The sequence below is a fragment of the Trichechus manatus genome, unplaced genomic scaffold, assembly GCF_000243295.1.
Source record: "Trichechus manatus latirostris isolate Lorelei unplaced genomic scaffold, TriManLat1.0 scaffold00057, whole genome shotgun sequence".
In the NCBI taxonomy this organism is placed as follows: domain Eukaryota; kingdom Metazoa; phylum Chordata; class Mammalia; order Sirenia; family Trichechidae; genus Trichechus; species Trichechus manatus.
This window is the reverse complement of record NW_004443993.1, coordinates 2,902,674-2,917,858: the sequence shown is the minus strand read 5'-3', so window position 1 is coordinate 2,917,858 and position 15,185 is coordinate 2,902,674. Positions and strand designations below refer to the sequence as shown.

Sequence of the window (15,185 nt, the reverse complement as noted above, 5' to 3'; positions counted from 1 at the left end):
ATGTGTAGATGATTTATATTTTTGGTAATTTGAATGACACCAGTTCTACTTTTTTTGGGTAGTTAATGTATGTTGGTACTTTAGAAAACTATTATTTGTCATACACATTTGATAACATAATCTTCCACTTGAATATTTCAGTGGGTATATGAAGTAATTAGTTCAGGCAATTGAGTAGAGGTCAAAGTATGTTAGTGGTTACCAGGAGGAGGTGGAATGAAGGGTAAAGGGGGACTCACTGCTTAGGAGACACTAAGATTCTACTAAGGGTGATGGGATAATTTGGAAGTGGATAATGGGAATAACTGAACAACCTGATAAACTAATGTCACTGAATAATACACGTGAACAATGGTGAAATGACAAACCATTGGTTATATATTTATTTCCCAAAATAGTAAATGAGGCAATCAATGAAAATAAACAAAACAATAAAAAAAAAAACAATACTTCCATGGTCCTCAAAAGCAGCTGCATTCAAAACGTTGGCCATGACTGCAGTCACTTCAAGGCTTGATTGTAAGATACGATTCCCAGATCACTCACAAGTCAGTTAGAAGAATTTGATTCCTTGAAGACTATTGGCCAGAGGCCTCCCTCAGCTTCTGGTCACAAGGGCCTCTCCATCAGGCAGATGGCAACATGAACACTGGCCTTCATCAGAGCAAGCTGGGGAGAGAGAGAGGACTGGTAAGATGAAAAGCAGATTCTTTTTACACCCCAAGTTTGGAAGTGATATCCCAATAGTTTTCCAAATTTTATTTGTTTGAAGCAAGTAACTGAGTCCATTCAAGGGGATGGTTATCCAAAATAACATGAATATAGGAGGTAGGGGTGGTTGGGAGAATCTTAGAAGCCACACACTACACAGGCTGTCTATAAAGACAGTGGGCTCAAAGCACAGCTAGACTCTAGAGAAGTCTTTCTGTTTTCCAGCCTAGGCTCAACCCATCCAAACACTGTGCTGTCAGCAAACATTTCCTGGAGAGTAACAGGCACATGGTAGAATTTGCTCTGTCTTGGGTGCTTCTGCAAAGCCACCATGCTGCTTCTGGCCATTCAGTCAGAAGTCTTTCCAGTTTCTTAACAAGAACAGAGCCTTTCCATTGATATTAGGCCAATAACAGCCATTCCATGCACAAATTTAACAAATATCCCCAGTGGCATCTGATATCTGTTTAACTAGAAAGGGCTCACTTCACACTAGAATATATTTTCTTAGGATTTCTTTATGTTCGAAACTCTTGAATTCTTAATAAAATATGCTTTTTTGTTTATTTGTTTTTTTTCTAGTGGATAAAGTGAAATGTATGGGAATTATGGTCTGTCTCAACCTTTTACATCCTATCCATGATATCCTCCAGTTTCTGAGATCACTTTGCTGAGAAACTGGAAGATTGTTTTGTCGTTAACGTCTATGAAGAAAGCTTGAATATATACCCAATTAATTTGAAAAGAAAAGAAATGATGTTATTTATGTGTGTGTGGATAAATGGCAGATCCTGCTTTGTGGAAAACAATATGACCAAATGACAGGCATGTGTATGTGGATTGGAGTGGTAGCAGTTGGTGATGAGACTCTAGAATGCTTGCAGAAAAACAAAAGTGTAATATTAAATGAAAGTAATTTCACAATAGGTAGAAGCCTTCTGATAGTAGGCTCAATCCACATCTGAGCTTAGAGTACTGTACATGGTATATTAAAACCAAAAATAGTTATGATTGTTTGATAACATATGCTACTTCCAATTTCTGTTCCTATCATAAATATCCTTGAATAAAACAAAAAAACATGACCTTCTTGCATCACCTTATTAGATGTCCAATTGAGAAACATCTATCATCACATTTTTATCCCTTTGCTTTTTGTGGAGTCTCTGGAAGGTGCAAATGGCTAGCTTGGTTGCTAACTGAAAGGTTGGACATTCGAGTCCACCCAGAGCCACCTTGGAAAAAACGTCATGGCCATCTACTCCCAAACACCCAGCCATTTAAGACCTTAGGAGGACAGTTATACTCTGACACTCATGGGGTCACTGTGAGTTGGAATTGACTCAACCCCAACTGATGGTGGTAGTGGTGTTGTTTGTATAACTTATCAAAACCCATTCTTTATTCTATGATTCTTAACCTTGCAAATACTATTAGATTGAAAAATGATGTCATTGAATGTGAACAAAGAAACCATACATTTATTCTCTGAGGAGTTAATAGAGACCTATATCGAAGGTCTAGTGGTTCATCTGATAATTCGATGTATCGATGTCAAAATGTCTTCACTTTTTCTTGTGAGACAGTGACTAACTTACTTAACAATAAACAAAATGAAACGTACCAAAACTATGTCCTAAGTAAGCTAGATTTTGAGTACATAGACCAATGATATTCAGTCCTTGCCCTTTAACTGCACAGGTTTCATTGGGTAAAGATGAAATTGTAAGGTCTTCTCTCAGTCATTTAGGTTTAAGCAAATGTTAAGTATCAAAGTTCTTCATCAGTAAAGTTGCATATGGATTCAGCTTAGCAGTAAAATGTGGAGTAATTTAAACTAGTTACTGCACAGGTTTTCAGAACATACATTGATGCATCAGGAACTGTTTGACATCTCTAAAGGAAATATGGATACCCATGTAAAGAAAGACAGAAGGATCCTGTTTCTAGGGTAATTTCTCTCATTTTTCCCCCATGTCAGCTCTGATAACTTTTAAGATCTTCAGCATAAACTCATAAGGTTTAATGGACCCAGGACATATACATTAGTCATTTTTTGAACAAAGGGTTCACTGAAACCAGTAACCTTCAAAGTTGGCTGCCCACTAGTACCTGCTGGAATGTTTTGAAAAATCTTCTGTCTCAGCATACACCTCAGTTAAATAAATAAATCAGAATCTCTGGTGGCGCAACTCAGACATGAGTATTTTTACAGATCACCAGATGTTTGCAATATGAAGCCAAAACTGAGGACCAGTAACAAGAATTCTCACACCTAAACCACATAAATAGATAAGATAGAGATAAAAGTATGGAAAATAGGTGTGAGCTGTGGAAAGGGTACAGGATTTTTTTTAAAAAAGAGAGCTGTGCTTTTCACAGGATGCCTTCATCTTAGGTGACACAAACAAAGGCTCCATAGGTGTCATAGGACTCAGTTTGGCAGATGTTATGATGTACGATGGATGCTAGAACATCCCCCAATTCCCAAAAAGATGTGCTAAATAAGCATTATTCTAATATGAAACACCAAGAGGAATGAAAGCTTTGAGAGTTACAAAAATTATGTGACCAAAAAAGCATTGTTTCAAGCTAAGAAGTTTCCTAAATACAATCAAACACTTCAAGGGACAGAGTAGCAGGGGAGGGGTTCTGGGGACCATGCTTTCAGGGGACTTCTAGGTCAATTGGCATAACAAAGTTTATTAAGAAAGTGTTCTGCATCCTACTCTGGTGAGTGGCATCTGGGGTTTTAAAAGCTAGCAAGCAGCCATCTAAGATGCATCAATTGGTCCCAACCACCTGGAGTAAAGGAGAATGAAGAATACCAAAGACACAAGGAGAGTATTAGCCCAAGAGACAGAAAGGGCCACATAAAACAGAGACTGCATCATCTTGAGACCAGAAGAACTAGATGTTGCCCGGCCTCCATCAATGACTGCCCTGACAGGGAACACAACAGAGAATCCCTGATGGAGCAGGAGAAAGGTGGGGTGCAGAACTCAAATTCTAGTAAAAAGATCTGACTTAATGGTCTGACCGAGACTGGAGGAACCCCAGAACACATCGCCCCCAGACTCTCTGTCAACCCAGAACTAAAACAATTCCAGAGGCCAACTCTTCAAAGATTGGACTGGACTGTGGGACACAAAATTATACTCGTGAAGAGTGTGCTTCTTAGCTCAAGTAGATACATGAGACTAAATGGGCAGCTTCTGTATGGATGAGAGATGAGAAGACAGAGAGGGTTAGGAGCTGGTTGGATGGACATAGGAAATCAGGGGTGGAAAGGAGGAGTGTGCTGTCACAGTATAGGGAGAGTAATTAGGATCACATAACTATGTATATATGTTTTTGTATGAGAAACTAACTTGAAATGTAAACTTTCACTTAAACTACAACAATAAACAAAACAATAAAATACTTAAAAAAAAAAAAAAAAAAGCATGGTTTCCAGCTCCACATATTTGTTTCTCTGCCTATTCTAATCCACAGACCAAAAAAGATGGCATAGATATTAAAAATAGGCTGTTCTACTGAGGAGTCTCTGCAGGGCCTTCTTGATGTCGCTGTTCCTCAGGATGTAGATGAAGGGGTTCAGCATGGGGGTGACAATGACGTACATCACTGAGGCCACTGCACCACTCCTGAGAGAATGTGAGACAACTGAACTGAGGTACACTCCAAGGCCTGTTCCATAAAATAAGCAAATGACTGACAAGTGAGAGCCACAGGTGGATAAGGCTTTATACCTTCCACCTGATGATGGGACTCTCAGAATGGAGGAAGTAATTCGCATATAAGAGAAAAAGATCCCTGAGACTGGAACACCACCAAAGATGGCACAAATACAATACACTAATATGGTATTTGTGGAGGTGTCAGAACAGGCAAGGTTGAGAAGTTGTGGAGTGTCGCAGAAGAAACTAGGGATTTCCACGTCTGTGCAGAAGGTAAGTTGTAACATCATAAAGCAGTGCAACTGGGAGTAAAAAAGGCTAATGAAAAAAGATACCAAAACAAGCAGACCACAAAGGCGGGGGTTCATAATGACTGGGTAGTGGAGGGGGAGACAAATGGCCGCAAACCGGTCATAGGCCATTGTAGTGAGGAGCAGACTGTCTATACATCCAAAAAAATTTAACAAACATAACTGAATCAGGCAGTCAACATAGGAGATGATTTTGTGGTGTGTATGGATGTCATTAAGCATCTTTGGGACTGTGGTGGAGATGAAACCAATGTCAGCCAAGGAAAGGTTGGAGAGAAAGAAGTACATGGGGGTGTGGAGGTAGCTGTCAGAGGTGACAGCCAGGATAATGAGCAGGTTCCCAAGCCCAGTGACCAGATACATGGACAAGAACGTTCCAAAGAGGAGGGTCTGCCATTCTGGATTGTCTGAGAGGCCCAGGAGGAGGAATTCAGAGACATGTGTTATATTCTGTGGTTCCATGTAGCAGAGACACCTTTAGGGAAAGAAAAGAAGGGTTTGTGAAAGGAAACAAGCAACCAGCAAGGCAACTACATTTTGAATTCAGGAAATTCACATGTAAAGCATTCACACTTAGGTACCATACACCACCTTCAGCAATATTTCTCAGTTGTAGCAAAAGCATTATTCCTAGAACTCCTTCTTCACTGGTTTCTGTATCCCTTTCTATACAACCCATTTTAGAGACACTCAAATGAAGAATGTTAGAGGAGCAAAGACATTTAGAGATAACAAATTCATTAAGACAGTAAAACAACTCAAGAAGAAATAGAAGACTTCAACAGACCATAACAAGTGAAGAGATAAAAGCAGCAGTCAAACATCTAATTAAACACTTCCCAAAAAAGGATGTCCAGAGCCAGATGGTCACTGGGGAATTCTACCAACCATTTACAGAAGTCACTCCAGTACCTCTGAAGCTTTTCAAAAAAAAGAAAAAGCTTCTTAATTCATTCTATGAGGCTAGAATTAGTCTGATACCAAAACAAGCCAAACACACAAGACAAGCAAATTACAGACCAATATCCCTTATGAATGTGTTACTGTTGTCCTTAGGTGCCGTCGAGTTGGTTCCGACTCATAGCGACCCCACGTACAACAGAAAGAAACACTGCTTGGTCTTGCTCCATCCTCACAATCACTGTTAGGCTTGAGCCCGTTGTTGCAGCCACTGTGTCAGTTCATCTCATTGAGAGTCTTCCTCTTTTTCACTGACCTTCTACTTCAGCAAGCATGATGTCCTTCTCCAGGGACTAATTCCTCCCGATAACATGCCCAAAATGTTTAAGATGTAGTCTCGCCATCTTTGCTTCTAAGGAGCATTCTGGCTGCACTTCTTCCAAGACAGATGTGTTTGTTCCTTTGGCAGTCCATACTATAGTAAATATTCTTCGCCAACACCACAATTCAAAGGCATCAATTCTTTTGTCTTCCTTATTCATTGTCCAGTTTTCGCATGTATATGAGGCGATTGAAAACACCGTGAGCTTGGGTCAGACATACTTTAGTCTTCAAGGTGACATATTTGCTTTTCAACACGTTAAAGGGGACTTTTGCAGCAGATTTGCCCAAAGCAATGTGTCTTTTGATTTCTGGAATACTGCTTCCATGGGTGTTGATTGTGGATCCAAGTAAAATGAAGTCCTTGACAACTTAAGTCTTTTCTGTTTATCATGATGTTGCTTATTGGTCCAGTTGTGAGGATTTTTGTTTTCTTTATGCTGAAGTGTAATCTATACTGCACGCTGTGTGGTCTTTGATCTTCATCAGTAAGTGTTTCAAGTCCTCTTCACTTTCAGCAAACAAGGTTGTGTCATCTGCATAACAGGTTGTTAATGAGTCTTCCTCCAATCCTGATGCCTCGTTCTTCTTCATATAGTCCTGCTTCTCAGATTATTTCCTCAGCATACAGATTGAATAGGTATGGTGAAAGGATGGAACGCTTATGCATACTTTTCCTGACTTTAAACCACTCAGTATCCCTTTGTTCTGTTAGAACGACTGCCTCTTGATCTATGTGCAGGTTTGTCATGTGCATAATTAAGTGTTCTGGAATTCCTATTCTTCTCAATGTTATCCATAATTTGTTATGATCCACACAGTCGAATGCCTTTGCATAGTCAATAAAACACAGGTAAGAATCTTTCTGGTATTCTCTGCTTTCATCTAGCATCCATCTGACATCAGCAGTGATATCCCTGGTTCCATGTCCTCTTCTGAATCCGGCTTGATTTTGTGGCAGTTCCCTGTCGATATACTGTTGCAGCTGCTTGTGAATGATCTTCAGCAAAATCCTTCTCATGAATGTAGATGCAAAAAATCATCAACAAAATATGAGCAAACTTACTCCAAAAGAATAATAAAAGGATTATTACCATGATCAAGTAGGGTTTATTCCAGAAATGCAAGGGTGGTTCAACATTAGAAAATCAATGCAATACACCACATCAATAGAACAAAGGAAAAGAACATGATCATCTCCATCAATGTGGGAAATGCTTTTGACAAAATCCAGCACCCTTTCACGATAAAAAAAAATGGCTATGTCCAGCATCCTTTCTATCACCAAGACCATTTTTTCCAACTACTGCTCCTACTTCTTTGTTTCCAACTTTTGCATTCCAAACACCAGTAATTATCAATGCATCCTGATTGTGTGTTCGATCAATTTCAGACTGCAGAAATTGGTAAAAATCTTCAATTTCTTCATCTTTGGCCTTAGTGGTTGGTGGGTAAATTTGAATAATAGTCGTATTAATTGGTCTTCCTTGTAGGCTAATGGATACCATCTTGTCACTGACAGCATTGTACTTCAGGATAGATCTTGAAATGTTCTTTTTGTCAATGAATGCAATGCCATTTCTCTTCAAGTTGTCTTTCCCAGCAGAGTAGACCATATGGTTGTCGGATTCTAAATGGGCAATACCAGTCCACTTCAGCTCACTAATGCCTAGGATATTGATGTTTATGTGTTCCATTTCATTTTTGACAACTTCCAATTTCTCCTGGATTCATACTTTGTACATTCCACCCCCTTACCACAAAAAAATACCAAGATAGCCACGTGCTTCACTCTCTTAAGCCACATTCGGCCCAGCTTGGGAGGCCTGCCCTGGTCTCCCTAGACAGTCTCATTATAAAGAGTAATAAGCCTTTTCATACACTCTTGGTGTATGTGTGGCTACGCAAGTTTCAACATTTGAACCAAATTTTTTGGGGGGATGTGGGGGTCCATGCAGAAGATAATTCAAAAGCAATTGCAGCTTTACGTAGATAGGGAAGCCCCAGAAATTCATGCTAGATTCAGAAGCAGATGTGGAATGAGGGATATCATTGCTGAAGTCAGAAGAATCTGGACAGAAAGCAAGGAATACCAGAAATATGCTTATCTGTGTTTTATTGACTGTGCAAAGGCATTTGACTGTGTGGATCATAACAAATTATGGACAACGTTGCAAAAAATGCGAATTCCAGAACACTTACTCCTGCTCATGAGCAACCTGTACATGGACCAAGAGACAGTTGTTCAAACAGAACAAGGGAATGTTACTTGGTTTAAAATCAGAAGTGTGTGTCAGGGTTGTATCCTTTCACCTTTCTTACTCAATCTGTATGCTGAATAAATAATCTTAGAAGCTAAACTATATGAAGAAGCATGGGACATCGTGATTGGAGGAAGACTCATAAACAACCTGCATTAAGCAGATGACACAACCTTACTTGCTGAAAGTGATGAGGACTTGGAGCACTTACTGATGGTCAGAGACTACAGCCCTCAGTATGGATTACATCTCAACATAAAGAAAACAAAAATATTCACAACTGGACCAATACGCAACATCATAATAAATGGAGTAAAGATTAAAGTTGTCAAGGATTTCTTTTTACTTGGGTCCACAATCAATGCCCAATCAATGTCCATGGAAGCAGTAGTCAAGAAATCAAATGACATATTGCATTCAGCAAATCTGTTGTAAAAGACCTCTTTAAAGTGTTAAAAAGCAAAGATGTCACTTTAAGGATTACGGCACGCCTGACCCAAGCTATGCTATTTTCAATTGCCTCATATGCGGAGCCCTGGTGGTGCAGTGATTAAGGAGCTTGGCTGCTGACCAAAAGGTTGGCAGTTCAAATCCACCAGTCGCTCCTTGGAAACCCTATAGGGCAGTTCTACTTGTCCTATAGAGTCGCTATGAGTCACAATCGACTTGAGGGCAAGAAGTCTGGTTTTCTTTTTTGGTCATATGCATTCAAACCTGGGCAATGAATAAGGAAGACCAAAGAAGAATTGATGTCTTTGAATTACGGTTTTTGTAAAGAATAATGACTATACCATCGACTGCCAGAAGAATGAACAAATCTATCTTGGAACAAGTACAGCCAGAATGCTCCTTAGAAACGAGGACGGTGAGATTTCATCTCATATTCTTTGAACATGTTATCAGAAGGGACCAGTCCCTGGAGAAGGACATCATGCTTGATGGAGAGTCAATGAAAAGAGGAAGACCTTGAACAAAATGGATGGACACAGTGGCTGCAACAATGGGCTCAAACATAGCAACCATTGTAGGATGGTGCACAACCGGGTAGTGTTTTGTTCTGGTGTGTACAGGGTAGCTATGAGTCTGAACCAACTCAAAGGCACCTAACAACAGCAACATCCTGACACTGAAGAGTGGTCACAACAAGGCAGAACCACAGAAACAGCATTCTAAATTAAAGTCAAATGTTCTTAATCAGCATCTTTATGTGACAGTTATCTTCATGAGATTTTTCTGTCCACCCCTGGTAATCACTAATAAAACTAGGTCTCTATACATTTGCCTACTCTAGATATTCCATATATGTGGAATCAAACAGTATTTGTCCTTTTGTGGCTAACTTATTTCACTCAGTGTGATGTTTTCAAGATTCATCCATGTAGTAGCATGCATCAGGACTTCATTTTTTCTTTAGAGCTGAGTAATATCAAAAGTGTGGGTTGTCTTTTAAAAGTCCTTTCAAGTATAAATTCTAACCTTTGATCTTTGGTGAACTTCACAGTTTGATAAATATGTTTTTGTTAATGCACAAAATCATACAGTATCACTGATTCAAAGTGACATTCAGTGCAATTACCCTGTCCAAGATTAAACAATTATTAACTGATAATGATCGCTCTGTTCTCTTTTTTCATTTGTCATTTCATTTTCTTTTTATGCAGGGTTATTTGTATCAACCACACACAATCTAAGGAAAACATCTGGTGTTCAAGGCCACTCTTTGCTTTTGTTGTCAACACTTGAAGAGGCTTGGTAAAAGTGCTTAAATATATTTCCAATCTCAAACATTTAAAGCATTTGTTTCTCATCACCCAGTTTCTCATCCAACCTTGTATATTTACAGTTGAGGAATTCAGGACTAAGCCCAGTCTAAAACTTACCCTGATAATGCCTAGTTAACAGCTTTTCAAGTTAAGCCTTCCTGGTACCAAAACCAAACCAAACTCGTTGCCGTAGAGTTGATGCTGACTAATAGCGACAATACAGACAGAGTAGAACTGCCCCATAGAGTTTCCAAGCAGCAGATGGTGGATTCAAATTGCTTGTTAGTAGCCTAGCTGTTAACCTCTGCACAACCAGGAGTCCAAGCCTTCAGGGTAAGGGGATTGTAATTCTCCTAAATTCAGCTCCTTGAAGGCAAATCATGTTGCCATTCTCCTTACAAAGACACAATTTGATATAATTTGGGGAAAATGAAAAAAAAAGAAAAGTACAGAGTATAATATCACGAACTCCTGGACAGTTTCCTCATCTCTGAAATGGGGATACTAATTGAATATACTTTATATGGTTGCTGTAGTAAGAAATTAACTTAATATGTTATATACACATGTACATATTAGAATGCTAGTTCCCAATCCTGGTTGATCATTATAATTACCCATGGCTCTTTTAAAATATATTGATGCACTAGCCACACCCAAGAACCAGTTAATTCAGAATCCCTACACATGAGGTTCTTGGTGATCCTAATGTATAGCAAGTGTTGTGAATCACTGACATAGAATATCTCCATGTACTTAGTAAATGGTCCATTAAGGTTAGCTACTATTATTATCATTAATATCTACTCTACATATTTAATATGTAAACATTTAATAATATTTGCTTCAGAACTCATATTTTATAGACATCTAAAATATTACCAATAATAGTTAAGCTTCCTCCTATTTCTTCTGCATGATCCCATTCTCCAGCATATCCGTTTCCCCAAGGGCAACCACTGTTATGAATTTGGTGGCAAAATTTACCTGACAGTGTTTCTGTAATGCTAGTATTGGTTTATATATCCACAGAGTTTTCTTGAAAATTTATCATACAACACATATTTCCCCCCAAATTGCTGGTATTTACCACGATATGGTACTTTAAGTCTCCCTGTGAAGCTCATAAATTTAGTTAAAATCTACTTTAACTAAAGCATAGCATTCCCTGGGAGATGAATCTCATTTTATTTTTCAATTTCTTATGTAAATCTTGGACTTCTCTCCATTCACACAAGTTAGAATTTCTATAACATATATGAATGAAGGATACCGGTTTGAGTTGTAACTATTAATGTATGTTCAATTTTATATTGCTTGTAATTGTCAACATTTGCTTTCCCTACAGAAAAAATCAGCTTCATGATCTTATTATCAAGGTATAGAATCACAAATATCCTGAAGTTTCTCTAGTAATAGTCACCATTCCATGATACTCCACATGAAAACCCCATCTTTATAAAGAATAACATTTCCATACCTCAGATTTCCAATGCGAGCTGTACTCTAACATGCATGCTAGAAAGACCCCTAGAAACCACTGCCTCATTTAGCTAATTCACAGATGGACTAACTGAATCCCAAGAGGCCAATTTGGTGCTTCTGCTTCTGTTTGCTCACCTTGAACCAAAGTAGGAGTGAGAAGAAAAACTCTTTTATTCTTTTGGAGGGGACAGAGTCTGGGATGGGAGTCAAGGAACAAGGTCTGGGTCCCATATCTTTCATCCCCTGGAAGTTTTGTAAGTAAAAATATTTCATCATGGCTTTTTAATCAAAGTTTAAATCATTGTTGGAGTAGCAATTTTATTGATGAAATACAGTATCAAGAAAGACTCAATCACTTTATTTGCAATTATATAACAGAGAGATTGAAGCCTATCTTATCTCAAGGACTAGAGCATGAAATAATTGAAATCCTAAAATGTGTCTCAGTCCACACATTCTCTTTTGCCCTCTTTTTTCTGTTTTCTTTTTATGAAAATCTACCCAATTATTAAATATGATGTTGTATATCCCATTAAATGAAGAAAAAAAATGTCCTATAGAAAATTCATGACACAGACACACACAAGCCCTATTTTATCTTATTCATTTACCCTGGCAGTGAGACTCCATTCACAGGGCGCCTAGTCATTTATCTTCCGTGGTGACTCCAGGTGGAGAGCTTGGAGACAAATAACCGAGTCTCATTCATCTCTCTTGTCCTGCTAAACATCCTAAAAGTGATGAAAGCATGAGCAGAAAAGCACCCAGTGTGTGGAGGACATAATGACTAAGCTTCGTTCCTGTGAACTAAAACAGGATAATCAATATTTAACAGAGATATTTTGTGTTGGTGTCCTCTGCTGTGCCAAGAATGATGTAGACTTTAGGGAAGAAGAAATGAATGAGTCTCAGTCTTTCCCGGCAAGTACTTCACCTGGGGTGACTCAGGTAGAGAAATAGCAGGTATGTTGACAGGTTAAGTATTGGCTAGGTGCCTTGTGAATGGAGTCTCACTACCCAGATTCAAACATGGATTCATCCCTTTTGACCCCAAAACTTGGTTAAAATACGTTCCTCATCTGTAAAACAATAATAATCTATATGTCTATATCTTGTGTGTGATTATGCAGATCAAATGGAAAGAACTACCTAATACATAGCTCAGAGTCTAGCACTAGGAAACCTTCAGTACAGTTTGTTGACATTTTGGCTACTGTTCTCATCAGCATCATTATCATCATCTCCAGCTTCATGAACTTTAAGGAGTACTTAAGTGACAGTTTAGGCTCCCTTGGTAGTTGCAAACAATTAAGCCTTTGGCTACTAACCAAAAGGTTGCTGGTTCCAACCCACCCAGAGGTACCTCAAAAGAAAAGCATGGTGATCTGTTTTAAAGGTCACAGCCATGAAAACTCTATGGAGTGCATGTCTACTCTGCAAAATATGGGGTTGCCATGAGTCAGAATTGACACCACTAGTAACTTTTTTTTTAAGGAACACTTTACAAAAAAACTAGTGACTGTCAAGTAGACTTTGACTCATGAAGACTTCACGTTTATCAGAGTTAGAATTGTGCTCCATAGGGTTTAGTAGCTGGTTTTTTTGGATGTAGATTCCCAGGCCTTTCTTCCAAGGTGTGTCTGGGTGGACTTGAACTTTGACCTTCCCTTTAGCAGCTGAGGGACACTACTCAGAGACTCCAGGGACAGTTTAGATAGTTTCCTACTCTGGTGGGGGCAAAGCCTATGGAAGCTGGAAATGGAAGGTGGAGAGCAGAACTCTAAATGACAGTCTTCAGATCCCCACCAGTACAAAGAACTTAAAACTTCATAGACCTCTTAGCTGATATTTTTCATTCTGGACCCTCATTTCTTGCTATCCTGACTGTCCTGTTGGTCCTAATGACAAAAACAATGGTCTCGACAGTCCCTCCTGCCTTCCTGTCTCCCTCAGCACTCACTGGGTTGCATGTCTCCGCTGAGGCATGGCCAAGGAGTGTGGATCCATTGGTCTTCCAGTCCCTGGTGGGAGATGAGGGCTCAGGTTCCTTCTTCAAGACTTGCAGGAAGACAGACTCAGGCATGGGCTTGCTGATGTGGATGACCACTCTGGGAGAAGAGGCTCACGTTTTGTAGCCTGCTGGACTGAGACAGACACTTTGAAGGGCTGGAGACACAGGCTAATAATTTATAGTGGTATATCTTTGAGAACACATTTCACAAAGCTCATTATTATCCTAATTGATCTATGTTATCCCAATCTCTGAGGGCTTGTTAACAGATGAGGGAGGAGAAATGTGAATGTCCTGGAAGGGTGAGGGCCCTTCCTCATCTCAGGAGGAATCACACCTGTACTTCTCACTTCTGACTTGTAAGTTAAAAAAAAAAAAAAAACACTGCCTTCGAGTCAATTCCAACTCGTGGCAATCCCATGTGTTACAGGGTAGAACTGTACCTCACATGGTTTGCTTTGCTGCAACGTTTATGGAAGCAGATCCTCAGTACTTTCTTTCATGGTGCAGCTGGGTGAGTTCCAACTGCCAACCTTTAGGTTAGTCTAGTCAATCGTAACCATTTGTGCCATCCAGGGATCTTGCAGAGATCATAACATGAAATTCAGACTCTTTTCTTCTTTTAAAGTATCAAAGAGTGACTCTAACATCATAAAATACAGAGAATGAATCAAGTAATTTAGGGAAAACTAGGATTTCTATACCAAGAATCTGATACTATTTCTATATCTCATTTAAGATGTTTTTGTCTCTAATGAGAACATCCTACTTTCCTTCCTATAGCTTTTTCTTGGGATTTAGGATTTTGTGCATTGGAGATTCATGCTTTTACTAATTTGAATGGCACCACCAGTTCCAATTTTTCTCTTTAATTGATGTATGTTGGTATATTAGAAAACAAGAGATATTTGCATACTTGTTTGGTAACTTGATACTTTATCTAAATACTGTAAGGCTCTTCACTAAGCTGCATCCAATGTGTTGCCTAAGGCTGCAGTCATCTCAAGGCTTGACTGGGACAGGATTCACTTCCAAATTCACCTATGTGACTGTGGCAGTATTCAATTTCTCTTGGATGATTGACCAGAAGTCTCCCTCAGTCTATAGCCAGATGGAGTTCTCCATGAGGCAGCTTGTAACATAGCAGTTGGCTGGATTCAGAGTCAACAGGAGATGAACAAACTATCAGTTAGACAAAAGCCAGTGTCTTTTTTCACCCTAATCTTGAAGGTCACATTTCCTTAATTTGCCATATTCTATTCTTTGAGACGAGTCACTAGGTCCTTTGCACACACACATGGGAATGGGATTTCACCAGGGCGTGAACACCAGGGGTTGTGTGTTATTGGGAGAATCTAAGATGCTACCCATTGCACGTACTTAGCTTTTTATTAGGCTGTTAGATTCTAAGCCCAGCATAGTCCCCAACCCATCACACCCAACAAAAATTCCCTGCGGAAGAATTGACAGATGGGCAGATCTACCTCTGCTTGGGTACTCCTGCACACTCCACTATGCTGCTCCTGGCCATGCAATTATGATATGCCTCCTTGGTTTACCTTATCTCAGCAAAGCCGCTCCATCGACATCAAGCCATGTTGTAGCCATTCTGCGCACAATTTCGACAAATATTCCCAGCAGCTTCTGATTTCTGCTTAACTAGAAGGGGTTAACTTCACTCC

The 15,185-nt window shown here is 39.4% G+C and overlaps 1 protein-coding gene across 1 annotated transcript; it reads right to left on the bottom strand.

The window, feature by feature from the left end:
- Window positions 1-4,228: 4,228 nt before the first annotated feature.
- On the bottom strand, window positions 4,229-5,188 carry LOC101346831 (olfactory receptor 18-like). Its single transcript, XM_012556087.2, has one exon. It carries the CDS (start codon window positions 5,162-5,164, stop codon window positions 4,229-4,231), a length of 936 nt encoding a protein of 311 aa, XP_012411541.1. The 5' UTR covers window positions 5,165-5,188.
- Window positions 5,189-15,185: the final 9,997 nt, after the last annotated feature.